The sequence below is a fragment of the Diceros bicornis genome, chromosome 2 (assembly GCF_020826845.1).
Source record: "Diceros bicornis minor isolate mBicDic1 chromosome 2, mDicBic1.mat.cur, whole genome shotgun sequence".
Taxonomy (NCBI): domain Eukaryota; kingdom Metazoa; phylum Chordata; class Mammalia; order Perissodactyla; family Rhinocerotidae; genus Diceros; species Diceros bicornis.
In genome coordinates this window covers 23336736-23352232 of record NC_080741.1, presented here as the reverse complement: position 1 = coordinate 23352232, position 15497 = coordinate 23336736, and the positions used below count along the sequence as shown (strand labels likewise).

At 39.8% G+C, this 15497-nt stretch overlaps 1 protein-coding gene across 2 annotated transcripts in view; it reads left to right on the top strand.

The window, feature by feature from the left end:
• The window catches only part of TBC1D5 (TBC1 domain family member 5), a 534765-nt gene that overhangs the window by 504430 nt on the left and 14838 nt on the right, over positions 1-15497 (top strand). For both annotated transcript variants that reach the window (XM_058553679.1, XM_058553690.1), the window contains exon 19: positions 5294-5393. In XM_058553679.1, the coding sequence (XP_058409662.1) occupies positions 5294-5393 (100 nt within the window). The remainder of the gene's footprint in view (positions 1-5293; positions 5394-15497) is intronic.

Sequence of the window (15497 nt, the reverse complement as noted above, 5' to 3'; positions counted from 1 at the left end):
ATCATATATTGTAAAACAATTTAAACAACTAAAATGTATAATATTTGAGTAGAAGTGTAATGATGCATCAACTATTTTGGTGTGAATGGTGGTGGAAACACCACTTTTTAAAAAGCAAATTCAGAGCCAGCCCTGATGGTCTAGTGGTTCAAGTTCTGCACTCTCGCGGCTTCAGTGGCCTAGGTTTGTTTCCCGGTCGTGGAACCACACCACCCGTCTGTGAGTTGCCATGCTGTGGCAGCAGCTCACATAGAAGAACTAGAAGGACTTACAACCAGGATATACAACCATGCACTGGGACTTTGTGGAGAAAAAAAGAGGAAGATTGGCAACAGATGTTAGCTCAGGGCAACTCTTTCCCTGCAAAAAAAAAAAAAAAATGCATTTCCTTAAAAGAAAAAGCAAATTCAAAGAAACGTTTCTTCAATCAAAATGAAAATCATTCAGCAAACAACAAAATAACACAGCCAATGATACCTGAATGTTTTTCAAGGAAAACAATTTAGTAAGCAATTTGGGATTAGGACTCAACATTGTAATTGGTGAAAGAAAACCGAGATATGAGGTTATTCATTGGAAGGGCAATAGTAATTAAGCATAAGAAAGAATGTGTACACAGGAAGAAACAAGAGTAGTGGGCCAAGTGACTTGGGTTCTCAAATAGCTCTCTAAACCTTGGCATACACTTCCAGAGAATGTAGCTTACAGAGGAGGAGACCATGTTTCATGTAGGAGATAATGAGAGAATCTGCCTCATAGGTTTGTTGTGAGAGTTAAATGAGTTAATGCATGCAAAGCTCAGTGCCTGGCATATTGTAATCGTTATAAAAGGGTGAGATGGTAGCTGTTTTTCTCTTCTGATGGAGTGGCCCTCATCGTCTTCCCTATGGGACTGCCAAGTACAGCTGGTGATATGTTACACACATTAGTCTGCATGTTGCCCTACTTCATAATCCTCCATAAGTTTCTTGCCTTGCACATCAATTTGCTATCCAACACTTAAGACAGTGATGGGTTTTTAAGCCCTAATTAATCTTTCTCAGCTAAGCTACATAAAGGTTTTAAAACCAGAAACTAGTATTTTCCAACAGTGAATCATAAAACCCTGTACATAAAGTTCTTTTCACTGTATTGACGTGATTTTAAAAAATTATTTAAAAGAAAGAGTAATTGCCTTTATTGAGTACCTGCTCTGTGCCAGATACTCTCCATGTGTCCTCACTTCGCTGTCTCACCAATCCTGCCAAGGGGGTGAGAGGACCAAGAAAAGAAGGAACTTGTCCGAGATTATACAGCTAGTAACTGGCAGAAAGAGGGTTTGAACCCAGGTGTGTCTACTCCAGAATTCCATCCTCCCTCCTGTAACGGAAGGCAGAACATATATGCAAAAGTAAATATAACAAACATTTATCTTCAGTATCTTATTTATACGTAAAAATTGCACTAACAAGTTGTTTTCCTAAAACCTCAAGGCAATTAGCCAAGCATTTGTTTTTGATGACAGAGGACCGATTTAATGAAAACAAATGACTAAAGCTGTCAGTGTTTAAAGCATGTTAGTTGGAAGGAGTGTAGAGCATGAGAAGCTAAGATAGAAATGTAAAGTCGGTTCCCACACTTCTAGAAGCTTGATTCTTGGCTCTTTCTTTTATCTGTAATTATATAATATAGTGAAGAATAAATGACAAGCCACCCTTTTGCCTCCAAGTGATCCATTTCTATTTATAAAATCTGAGTGATAGTTGAAGGGTTTAGGAATATTTTAAGATTAAGCAAACTCTAGAGAGATAATACACTGGATTTTAAACTTCCAAATGGAAGAGGTTCTTGGGCCCCTCAACCTGTTTCAACCAGAATGCTCCTCTTATCTCATATATTGGGCTTTTGTGTGAGCTTTCTTTTGAAAAAAAGGTTTAAATGAGTGAAAGTTGCCATTTTCTACAGTGTAGATTTCGTTTGTATTGAGGTTTACTTGGGATTTAGGCAAGAAAGATGCTCTTCACTTGCCACCAGAGCCCAAAGCAAAATTGCAAACTTGGAAAATTGTGTTTTTATATCCCCACATGCTCACCCAGCAAGTGCTTCGGGCTGCCATGCATTTGTGCAAATTGTGCACTGCACACTTGTGCAAATTATGCACTGCAGTCTCATTGCATTTTTTCTTACAATATTGTTCTTGCTAGCACCGTCAAGTGTTTTGAGAAAGGGACCCCCTTTGAGCTACATACTTCCCTTCAGCTGTTCAACACCTCACAGCCAACAGGCCTGGCCTGTCTCCTCTTGAAGTGTCTCCTCTCAAGCTCTTCTTCCCTCCCAGCAATTAAAAAGAAAACAAACTGAATAAAATAAATCCATTTAGGTAGGAATGACTGCTAGGGATTAAAACTCCCAAGGGCTTTTGCATTTTAAAGGAAGTGATTGCTTAATCCAAATTAAACTAATACAGAGAATAAATAGAGAAGACGTCTTTAAACCAGGAGGCAGTGCATTCCTAGTGCCGCTCTTTGCTACTACGGGATCTCAGCAGGCCAGTTGGTAGCCACATGCAAGGAGAAACTCAGCCCACAGCTGGGCCCCCTTCTTTTAAAAGACTGCCAAGCTCTGGCCTCAGTACAGTTCTAGACTCATCCAGTTGGGTGTGTGTGTGTAACACATTGCAAAGATGACTTGTTCAGTAGAAGGAACAGGAGGCAGGGACCAGGATTTCCAGAGCAATTTTTCTTATTTCATTATAAGACTTCTGTGTACTCTACCTCATACTCTAGTAATTTATATAAGTTTTTTATTCCAACTACACACTTGTAAGCTCCTTGGGAGAAAAGTCTCTGCCTTTTACCTTCTGCCGAGAGTGCTGAATTTAGGCCCAGACTGGTTAGCGGACTGCTTATGGTTACATGGCTTGTTAATGGCAAGACCAGAAATAGAACTCAAATTTCCTCACGACATATACCAATCTAGTGCTCTTTCTGTTCAACCACTGTTTCAGTTTTCTGTTGCTGCATAACAGCTGCTCCAGAATTCCACTCCTTAAAACAACAGCACTGTTATTCTCATAGGTTTGTGGGTCAGGCATTGGGACAAGGCTTGGTTGGGCTTTGTTCTGCTCCACACGGTGTTGACTGGGTCACTCACTTGGCTGCCTTCAGCTGGGTTGGGCTGAAAGGTCCAGGAGGACTTCATTCGCATGTCTAGAATCTCAGTGCTTCTCCTGTGGCCTCTTTCTCTCCATATTTTTCTCTCCTCTCTTTCAGTATGCTAGCCTGAACTTCTTTACAACATGGTAGCTGTCTTCCTCTAGTGAAAGCAGAAGTTGGCAGACCTCTTACACTAGCCCCAAACTGGAACAGTTTAACTTCTGCTGTATTTTCTAGATCAAGGCGATTCACAAAGCCAGCCTAGATTCAGGGGGAGGGGAAAGAGAAACTACCTCTTGATGAGTGGAACAGCATGTACAATAAAGGAGGGAAGGAATTGATGGTAGCTGTCTTTGGAGACTAACCACAACCATAGTTAACAACAGTTGTAGCCTTCTTTCTCTAATTCCTACAGTGTCCTGATAGGGCAGGGTAACTCAAGCCTGTGCAGAAATAAAGGAGAAAAAAGATAAGAAAAATGCCCTAAAACAGCCTATTCTTTTCCACCTTAAAGCTCAGCCAAAGAGTTAGGAAAGTGGCACCATCTCCCCGTAGGCCCCTGTAATCATCCCCTGGCTGAGCATCTTCTGGGGGCATTTGTCCTTATTTGAGTATCAGAGAGGAGGCTGCTGCACTTTGTGGGATATGTAAGGAGAATGGTTAGTGCCACTGTAATCCTACAGCGAGCATTTCACAGTAATTTTTTAGAGCTACTGCTATGTCTGTTTTCTGTCAAGCATTTATTTATTTATTTTTATTTTTATTTTTTTTGTGAGAAAGATCAGCCCTGAGCTAACATCCATGCCAGTCCTCCTCTGTTTGCTGAGGAAGACCAGCCCTGAGCTAACATCTATTGCCAATCTACCTCCTTTTTTTCCCTTTTTCTCCCCAAAGCCCCAGTAGATAGTTGTATGTCATAGTTGCACATCCTTCTAGTTGCTGTATGTGGGACGCCGCCACAGCATGGCCTGACAAGCAGTGCGTTGGTGCGCGCCTGGGACCCGAACACGGGCCGCCAGCAGCGGAGCGCGTGCACCAACCGCTAAGCCACGAGGCCAGCCCCCTGTGTCAAGCATTTTAATACATATTCTTAAGGGCTCATTCTCCAGGCAGCAGTTAGCAATACTTTCCAGTGCTGCGTATGTGTGTTGCTAAAATGGAATACACCTACAAGTAACCTTTTCAACTGTTAATTTCCATCTATAAGTCAAATTATACTCAGTCTTTAAGAAAAAGCATATCTCAGTAAGTCTCTCTTCCCTCCTTCAATGACACAGAGGATTCTTATGTGAAAGGACAAGCATCTAACACTAGAAAATCAATTTTCTAGCCTATTTCAGCTCTGGCAACATCCTTTTTTTGTATTCTAGCTAACTTGATTTAAAATATCCTACATAATGAGGATTATTCTCTTTCTCTGAGAAAAACTTCCATAATCTTCTAAATTTCCTTGGGAAATTTTTTGTGTGTATTATTTTTTCCTTTTAAAAAACCAGACTTTATTCCTTTGTTGCAGTTAGATTGTCTTTTACCGTTTAGATAATTACTTAACTCAGAGTGTTTTTCCTAGAAACAATCAAATAAATAAAACGGTCTAGTTTCATATCCAGAGAGGAAATGTAAGAGCAGCTATTTATGGGCTGTGGGGGCAAAACTGTTCCAAGTACTTTGGGAAATCTCACATTTTAAGAGATTATCATTGTCTAGAAAATGATGAGATTTGTCTTCTACAAATGGAAATCTTTGGTTTCCCAAATGTGTGTGCGAGAAAACGTAATGTTTTTCTAACAGCTGCCTAGGGAGCGTGGTTTGCTGAAATCCAATTTACTCTACCAATTTGTGTGGCTCAATAGTTATTAAAGATATTTTATGAACTTTTTTTTATACAAGTTTGTGTGGGTAAGCATTTACACATGGCACAAAGCTAGCATTCAGTTAGGAAAAGTCCAGATTTTTTTAAAACTCCATTTTACCCTTTCTCTATTTTGTTGGTGGTGGCAATGGGGGGTTTGCTCTTGTTTATTTGCTATTTTCTTTTGTTTTGTCTAGGACTGAAAAGATATTGTGCCTTTTTAAAATAGTCCAGATCATTTGGAGAACTTTGGGGATTTTGTTTGAATTTTTTTTTATTTTCATTATTTTTACCCCCTTCATTTTAGGAAGAAGAATTAGAAGCCCAAATTTCCTTCCTTCAAGGACAGTTGAATGACCTGGATGCCATGTGCAAATACTGTGCGAAGGTGATGGACACTCATCTTGGTGAGTGAACTGCTTTGGCCCTGGGAACAGTGATAGTCCTAACAGCAATAGCACTAGGCCCTGTGTTGAGTCTTTACATGAGTTACTCATGTCATCCTCACAGCAGCGCTGTGGTAGAAATACTCTAACTGTCCACATCGTACAGATGAGGAAACCGAAGCATGGAGAGATTAATAAAATTTCCCAAGATTATATCACTAGTAAGGGGAGTAGAAATTCAAAATGGAGCATTCTGGCTATAGATTTCAACTTTTCATTGCTACACTGCCCTTTGTAAATATCTACTTCAAACTAAAATAAAATGTTGAGCTTTCAAGATCAATAGTTAGCTCTACTGTTGTGTCAACCCGTCTATAATCACAAATGTGATTATTATTTTAAATGTGTGTTTTTAGCTACCTGCCTGAAATGCATATCAGGACCACATGACCTTCTCTTACTTCTGACTATGGTTATATTCTAAGAAATGTCCTAGTTTGAAGTTTAGTTTACATGTGAGTCATACATATGTCACATTAGAAAGTCTTCAGGCACTACTGTCTCTACAGTTGTGGAAGTTCTGTATTTTGTATCAGAAATAGTCTCTGCTGGATCACATGTGTATTGCTTCAGTAACTCCATGCTGCTTGCAAAAGCTTTTATAATGCATATTGTTACTATTTTTCAGCCCACTTGTGGACATCCTTTCTTTCTCCACTCTCCAGTGTCTCAGCATCCGTAGTTTGGGAACAAATAGGAAAATAGTGGAATTGGGCAATATGCTGCTCTGTGAGTGTGGAGAAATGGCAATACAAAGCATTGTAAGAAATCAGGATGCATCCCACCTGTGAATAGGAACCAAAGAGAATCCACCAAAGCCCCTTCCCACTAGCAGGGGTTCTGAGAGTGGCCCATCTCTGGGGCCGTCGCTGAAGGTGGACTCTCTACCTCAGACTCCTTCTGTCTCTAAGCCTGTTAGGTCATGAGTCCATTGCATGTGGCCAAAATGGCTGTCATTTGGGTATAGCCTAAACCATCCTGGCCTCTAGCAAGTAATAAATGTTCTTTATGGATTTGGAGAGCTGCTGACCTAAGTGGCTGGCTGCCTACTAGTGTCTTATTAGGCAGCTGGCTGGGCCCTATTCTGTCCTCAGCCTTATTTCTACTCTCTTGACACTCCTTCAAAGAAAGGGCTCAAGAAGAGGAAACAGCAAGAGAAACCCTGCTAGATGCTCCAAATGGTAGTATCCCTTATCACAGCAAGAAACATTACCTGTCACGTCTGACTCCACCACCTTCAAAACTCTATTTATATGCTTCTTTATGATCATTTAAAAAAATTCTTATAGAACTAAGTTTATATGAGCCTCATCTTGTAGCATCACACTTTAGAATGCATAAAAAAGTAGTGAAGAGATAGTTTATATATAAATAACTAATTTTAATTAATTATCATTTTAATTTTAAGCAGTGTGTGTACATGTATGTGTATGTGTACACACGCCATGCGTATTTTTTTGCTTCTTTGTCTATGTGGGTGACTTTTGCATTACTTGATTTTGGTTTTGACCAAAGCAGGAGAACAAAGGAGTGACTGAGAGAAAGATTTACTAGAACTCTAGAAAATCCTTTTAGGAAATTTCCAAGTTGTTTGGTCCACATAGCAGCTTTTAAAGCAGCTTTACTTAAGCCTCATCATTTTCAAACAGCTTTTGCTCTGATTTTGGTCTTTCAGTCAGCACTAAAAGAGCATTTTCTCTTTGCATGGGAGGGGGAAACACTTGAATTAAAGAACAGCCCCTACCAGCTGTGAATTTTCAACTAACCACAAAACTAGATTTGTTTTTGCGTGTACGTTTCACTTTCAGCCAGAATCCTTTCACAGGGCTGTCGACATCTTTCACCATATAAATAGCGTGACTGCATGTTTAAAGTAGGTTTGAGGGATGCTACAAAGAATTCCTGGCCCGGGGCCCACAGATGCATTTTATTTCATCTGCATCTTATAACATTGGTTTAGTAAAAGGTGTTCCTATGTTATAGGCAATTTTGACTCTAAGCAAAGATTTGAGGAAAACACAAAAATTAATTTAAGATGAAGCTCTTGATTCACTTTTTGACTTCTTATACTTCCTTTAAAAATGACTTCTACCCTACTATTTTTTCCATATGATGTTTTCTATTTTTCCTGATTATTAAAGTAGTACAAAATTGGAAGAACTATGGGAGAAAATATTTGCAAATCATGTATCTGATAAGGGGTTAATATCCAAACTATATTAAAAAAAACTCATACAACTTAATAGCCAAAAAAAAATCCAATTATAAAATGTGCAGAAGATCTGAATAGACATTTTTCCAAAGAAGACATATAAATGGCCAAGACATACATGGAAAGTTGCTTGACATCACTAATCATCAGATAAACACAAGTGAAAACCACAGTGAGATATCACCTCACACCTCTTAGAATGGCTGTTATCAAAAAGACAAGAAATAACAATTGTTGGCAAGGATGTAGAGAAAAGGGAACCCTTGTGCACTGTTGGTGGGAATGTAAATTGGTTCAGCCACTATGGAAAACAGTATGGAGGTTCCCCAAAAAATTAAAAACAGAACTACCATATGATCCAGTAATTCCATTTCTGAGTATTTACCTGAAGAAAACGAAAACGCTAACTGAAAAAGATATATGCACCCCCATGTTCACTGCAGCATTGTTGACAATAGCCAAGATATGGAAACAACCTAAGTGTCCATCGATGGATGAATTGTTAAAGAAAATGTGGTGGGGGTGTGTGTGTGTGTGTGTGTGTGTGTGTGTGTGTGTGTGTGTACATACACAATGGAATATAATTCAGCCATAAAAAAAGAATGAAATCTTGCCATTTGCAACGACTTGGATGGATCTCGAGGGCATTATGCTAACTGAAGTAAGTCAGAGAAAGACAACATATGATCTCACTTACATGTGGAATCTAAAAACAAAAAAACAAGCTCATAGATACAGAGAACAGATGGGTGGTTGCCAGAGGCAAGGGATAGGAAGTGGGAGAAATAGGCAAAGGGGGTCAAAGGTACAAAAGTCCAGTTACAAAATAAATAATCCTGGGGATGTGATGTACAGCATGGTGACTATAGTTAATAATACCATATTGCATATTTGAAAGTTGCTAAGAGAGTAGATCTTAAGAGTTCTCATCACAAGAAAAAAAATTTTTTTTTGTAACTGTAAGGTGATGGATGTTAACTAGACTTACTGTGGTGATCATTCCACCATGTATACAAATATCTATCGAATCATTATATGGTACACCTGAAACTAATGTTATATGTCAATTATACCTTAATTTTTAAAAAATGGAACAACTGAAATAGCCATTAGTGATTGATTATAATGTAGTAATGCTATCTTTATAAAGATTAAAATACTTCTTTATTAACATAAGGAGATATTCATGATCTATTAAGTGAAAAAAGCAGGTGGCAGAATAGTATACGTTTGATATGAAAATCACTGTTGACAGTGGTTGCCTGAGTGAAAGAAGATTGTAGAGGGACTTTCCAAGGGACCTAATCTTCTATGCTTGGAAAATGCAAGACCCTCACTGAAAATCTGTAGATGGCTTAAGTGTATGTGACTGGCACCTGGGGGTCAGTCTTTACACTGCAGGTGGGAGTCAGCTGTAAGAGCGGCTGGAGGGGTATCTGAGAAGGAGAGACAGCCTCATGGAGCATCAAACAGACACAGGGTGGAAACCAGGCTCTGTCACTTCTTAGCTCAGCCTGCTTATGATTGTGTCTTCATATATAAAGTGGAGATACAAATATCTATCTTGCCAGTTTGTGGCCAAAATAATATATTTTTAAAGCCCAGCATAGGGTGTAGCCCAAATGTGTATTCAACACAAATCCTCTCTTTCTCCTTAACTCTTAACTGTTCCTTCTCAGGGACGAGCCTGAGAGACTCATCCAGCCCATGACCAGAGAGCTGAGTAGTAACTTGTCTGGGGCCCCACAACTAGTTAGTGGAAGGGCTGGGACCAGTACCACATTAACCAGCACCTAACTGAATATTCCTTTATCAAATAATGCAGAAAGACGCTGGAATTGGGGATCTGTTGGTCCTCAGGTTAGGTATGTGAGCTCTTTGAGCAAGAACAGCTTGATCAGAACTGAATGGTGCTCTCCACTCCTTGTCATGAGCACTCCAAGCCTCCGTGATGCCCTGGGCCACAGGCTCCCGAGCTGGCTGTGAGAACTGCCTCAGAAACTTATTCTAGGAGTTATTTCTCTGTATCCCTTTCTAATGTTAACTATTTTCACTAAGTTCCTTTCATTTCAAGAGAATTCCATGTCACCCTATGTATTCCTCAGACATGCAGTAATATCTTAAAATGTCAAGTACGGTTCAAGCCTATTTTTATAACTGATAGAACAAATATAGAGAAAAGCCTCTCAGTTAGAAATTATATAAAAGCATTTGTTCAAATGGTCATTTAATTATAAAGGTAATAAAATTGACAGGTTAGCAGTATTTCCTTATGGTTCTGGAACCCAAAATTGAAAGATTTTGTTTTATCAACACTTTACCAAAATGCTAATTTTATTGTCTTCACATAATTGAACTATTTGAATTCAAAGATTTAGAGAGAGGAATTGAGAATACGTGTTTTATTAAATCTAAACTTTTCCTGTCAACTTCAGAAGACTTTTTTTACGTGCTCATTTTTCTGTTGCTATAGTTACTCCCCTTCCTGTCATTCTGATAGTTGAGTTGAAAGCCATTGACAGTGTTACCCTGCATGGCTGTGCTCAGGCTATTTTTAGATTTGCCGTACTTCACACGTAATTGCACGTGGGTGAGCAGCTTCCACTTCTCTGTTGATGAGCAGCTGGGCTGAGCTGCCAGCTGTTTACGGGGGTGTGAGCTGCTCACCCTGCTGGCCTCTAATGCCCACACCTGCCTGCTCCCACTGGAGGTATTTCCATTCATCTGTTTGGTGTTTAGACACTGGTTTCTAGCAACTTGCCCTTTCATTGGTGGTTCAAACACAATGGGAGAGTTAAATGCAGTGAATTAAGGGAAATTAGGTTTCCCATGCTCTTGTTGAGAGTACTGTAGCTCATAGGATCTTGGAATGTTAAAGATGTGGAAGTCCTAAAAGCCGTCTGAACTGTTCTTCATTTCACAGATGAGAACACCAAGGCCCGGGAAGGATGATTGACACACAGCTAGCTAGCACCCAGGAGTCCAGAGCCGAATCCAGGCCTTGGCTTCTCTTTCACTGATGCTTCTACTCAGGCCACACTTGAATCAGTAGTTGGATTTCAGATCTTCTGCTATTTTATTGCACATATCATTACTGATTTTGCACTTGTCATAATATTTATGCCAGAATTAGCTATAAGAAGAGGCCAGTTTTGAAAATCAGTTTATTTGCCTCTGCAAGAACTTTCTAAGTCTGATTTTCTGATGTTTATAAAAACAACTTTCAATAGATGTCTTTGGAAGTGTTCAATAAGGCAATTAACTAATGACATTTGAAAAACAGAAAAGAAAAATGTGATCACCAGACAGCTTTCTCTCTGTCAACCACACTGTGATAAAAGCTTTTCATAATTATTTTAAGAATTTTAAGTACTACATTTAATTATGAGTAGCATAGTCCTCTATAAAAGGAAAAGATACACTTCACCTGAGGATCTTATTAAAAATGCAGATTTTGATTCAGTAGGTCTGATGTAAGGCCTGAAGTTCTGCATCCTAACAGCCCCCTGGTGACCTGATGTACGGCCCCAGGCTCCTTCAAGCAGCAAGGAGCAAGAGAACTTAAAATTATTTGGGCAAAATTAAATTAATGTATTCATAAGCCTATTGGTATATTCATAACCCCACACTTCAAGCACATGTGCAGCTAAACTCTGTGGGCGGAGATCTCACAACCTCCCCTGGCATTCTGGTGTAGCTTTCAATCATCTGAAATTCCGTTCTTTTTTCAACCTCTCTGAACTTGTTCTATTCTAGTGGAAGTCTTTTCCCCCCGGTTTTATTGTCAGAAGACTTGAAACAATTGGTCAGCATCTTCCTTGTATCAACCCCCTACCTATTTAGGAAAACTTAGCAAACTATACACTATCTTATCCTTTCCCAGGCTAAGATATCACAACTCTGATCGCATGGCCTCAATACAGACTATACTTTCATCATTTTGTTTTCCATTTTCTGGCTCTCTCCCATTTTCCCACATGTTTTTCCACAGGAGGAACCCAAATTAAATATCTTTCCCTCTCTCTCTTTTTTTAAATATAATTCCCAAATCATTACTCTTTCTAAACTGTCTATGCATAGCCTGTCCTCCCCGCTCCATACCATACTGCCTCTCCATGTCCTCCAGTCCCAGCCCTCTCCAGCCAATGACCTGATAGGCAAAAGACTTGTCCACCTATCTCTGTGGAAAGAGGCTTGCTGCCAGTTGCTCAAAAGCTCAAGGACTTGGTGCCAGACCGAAAGCTCAAGGACTTGGTGCTGACGGTGAGCGTCCGTGCTGAGCATAAGGGCTTGTGAGTAGGGGAAGGTGAAGCCCAAGATAAGAAGGCTAATGTTCATTGCCTTGGGCCATATTTAAATCCCTGCTGAGGAGTGGCACTTAACTTTCACTAGATCCTCTTGTCAGCAAAACTTTTATGGCCTGAAATTCACAAAAAAAAAATCCATCTTAAACCCAGTTCAAAGAGTCTTATTTGACTAAATGATGTAATTTCAGGACAATCTTCGCCAAACTGCCCTCCTATCTCATTGCTCCCAAATGAGAGGGCACAATGGCAAAACCCCAGGAGATTTCCTATAAGTAAGGGCCTAGCTATGTTTCTGCTTTTATTTTTAGAAGTACATATTCTGGCAAAGGGATCTAACCATTACTGGAGCTTAGAGAGCTTTTAAGTTTAAAAATGTATGTAAAGTCTCTTTTTCTGGTTGACCCTAAGGTAGCAGCCATATTATGATAGATTTTACTGTAAGGATCATCCTTCCATGACGCTCTCTGGCTGACAAGGTGTGTAAATCCTGAGAGAATAATACGCCAAACAGTAGAGATCAGTAAACATTTGGAACACTGTGCTATAAACACACTCAGTTCACTTAAGAAAACTACTTACTGGCCCGACGACTAATCTTAATTGTAATACACATATTTTCTTACTCTTACTCTTGGATTTTCCTAAGTAACGCTCCTCTCCCAGTGCTGAGTTTAGGATCGTCAGCCATTCTGGCAGCTGGATGCAAAATAGGACCCTTGATTATATTGTCTTTGTGATCTGCTTTTTGGTTTTTAGGAATATACTGAGCATGAAGCACCTGACTCAGTACTTGGCTCTTAATAGACCATCAGTGAGTGTTATTTCCCTTCACCTGCCCCTACCTCTTCTCAAGGCAGGATCTGGTTGATCATGTTAGTATCTCTTAATTCTTCATCTGAGAAATATCTCACATACATCAATTCTTCAGGAGATAAAAATCAGCCCTAATGCTGGTGGGAAAGCCTCACATTGGTCATTTGGCCAATATTTACTGAGTACCTGCTCTCTGATGTAAAAATAGGTTCTAGGAGAGGTAGGTTGGGAGTAGGGTGAAGTGGTGTTCTAAAATTGAGCTCAATGTGTATGGAAGAGGTGAGTAAAACTTCAAAGTAGGGAGAGAGAGCAAAAGAGAATGTACCTCATTAGAAATACCTAAAGTAACACATAGCTTCACATGAAGCAAACCGAGGTCCTCCCAGAGTACCAGTGATCTCAGAAACATTGGCAGGGACAGGTGGGGTTCCAAAGTAAAGAGGGATCTAGTGAACAGAGTACCACATTTGGAACCAAAATACCTTGAGTCCAGGATTTGTCATGTAGAACTGTGCAGTTTCAGGACACTTTCCATCTTTGAGCTTCGTCTGTGAATTGTAGTTCCAAGAGTAAAAGATGAAGTAGGAGGGAGGCCAACAACTGGATGCTTTCAGAGGGAAGACTGTTAATAGGAAGCTGTTGTGTGAACACAGTTTTAAGGTGGACTTTGAAGAAAAGGAGGGATGTAGTGTTATAAGGAGAATGGGAGGGCCTTCTAGAAGGGAAATGGCATTTGCAGGGACACACAGAAATGCACACTGTGTATTAAAGGAAGTATTTGACGCCTACAGTCTTCTCCAGACCTGCCTTTTCCCAAGATCTGGACAACTATGGCACACACTCTGAGCAGAAATGCCTTTGCTAACAGGCCAGCCGAAGCCAATAGTAACAAAGTACAGGTCTGCCCCCCTCCTTGACTGATGGCCACCTCTTTAACCACTGCCACTCTGGGCATACATATGACCCTAGGTCAGCCCTACATGTAACCCCTCTATTTTGTAACAGCCTGCATATTTCCCCTTTAGAGTCTGCGGAAGTCCATTATATGAGATTGTCAGAGGTCAGGGTAATTAAATCTCTATCAGAGATGAGAGATCATCAGAGAGCAGAATCCACTTACGTGCGTATTTAAGGGACTAGAGAAGGAAAGAAAAAATACTAAGCAATAATAGTAATAGTGAGGCAGTATGCTAGAAGGGGACTGCTTTGTTTATCTCACCTAATCTCTCCAACAACCCTGTGAGATAGGGATTACCCCCATCTCACTGATGGGTTTAGTGACACAGGGATCACAGCCCAAGGTCGTCAAAGTCCAAGCTGATGCTAGTGGCAGTGTTCCAGAGAGGTCTAGTAGGAATGATTGGGCAGTCAGTTTTACATATGGGTGACTTCCTATTGCTGGCTGACCTCACTTAGGTCAGTGCCACCACTTAATAAAGGGCACTGGCATCTTGAGGCAATCGAGTCAGTGCCAAGACCCCATCAGTGCCTCTTCATGTCTCCAGCCCCTCCATTAGTGCCGTATGCATTGAGGGCTAGGAGTCCAGACCATCTGGGATCGCATCCTAGCTCCACCACTTCCCAGTCGTGAGATCTCGAATAGCAGACCTGGCATTTTTGAGCCCGGCTCCCTTTTCTGTAATAGGATGATGGTCCTCATCTAGAACTGTAGTTGGGATATCAGATGAGGTAAAGTGGCCACCGAGAAATGAAAGCTACTGGGTCCTGAGCTTCTCATGGGTTAGGTGCTGTGCTAATGTATTTATTCTTCACAGTAATCCTGTGAGGAAGTTCTGTTATTCCCCCTCAGGCACAAGGGGGTTAAATAACTTGCCCAATTGCACCTCCTCTATGGATAAATGTTCTGCTTTTGTCCCCTTTCCGCTATCCTTCTTCATGCATATAGGCTTATGTTACCTTTTGTACCAGCCATTTAAATGAAAACTTTTATTCTAGCATTGAAGAAAATAAGGTTTTTAAGAAATTGAAAAAGTAGTTGTGTGCCATTTCCATTACCCTCAGAGTGAGCGATCAATTTTTGTGGCATTGACATTTCATTAAAAATAGTGGAGTCACCATGGGATTGTTATGTTGATAAGATTTTTGTGTAATTTCCACAGAAGTGGTTAGTTATGTGAGGTTTTCCCCATTAGTTGCAGTGCTTTAACATTTATAGTATATAATACATAGAAGGAGATTAAAAGAATGTCATCTTGCTTCTACACAGAAACAAAAAGAAAGAGCCTTTATATCATAATTTATTCTGCCTGTTGTTACGAGGAAAAATAGGCATTACATTGGAAATTTAAACATTTCACATTTCTGCCTTTAATATTTTAAGGCATGAAAAGACGTGATTATGTTTTTCTTTTTCTATATGTAGGTGCAACTTACTTAAAGCCATAGATTTGTTACTGAGACATTATACATTAGTATGTATTAGTAGAATGTTCATAAATGCTACCTTAAATCAATATATAGTGGAACTGGTTAGGCAAAAGATTTACATAGTCAGTACTTGGTTAGTAAAATAAAAATTCTTCTATTCAAAACATTTAACAGCCTCTGAAGGTGCCCTTTTGTTTTAATTTGGATTTCTATACCCTGGCTTTCTTAAAGCGAGACTGGTTGGCTTAGTTGATTATAGGAGAGGTTCACTTAAAATTAAGTGAACATTTTATGTGTATGTAGGTTTTCAGGGGAGAAGGTCCTGGTTTTCATCAGATTCTAAAG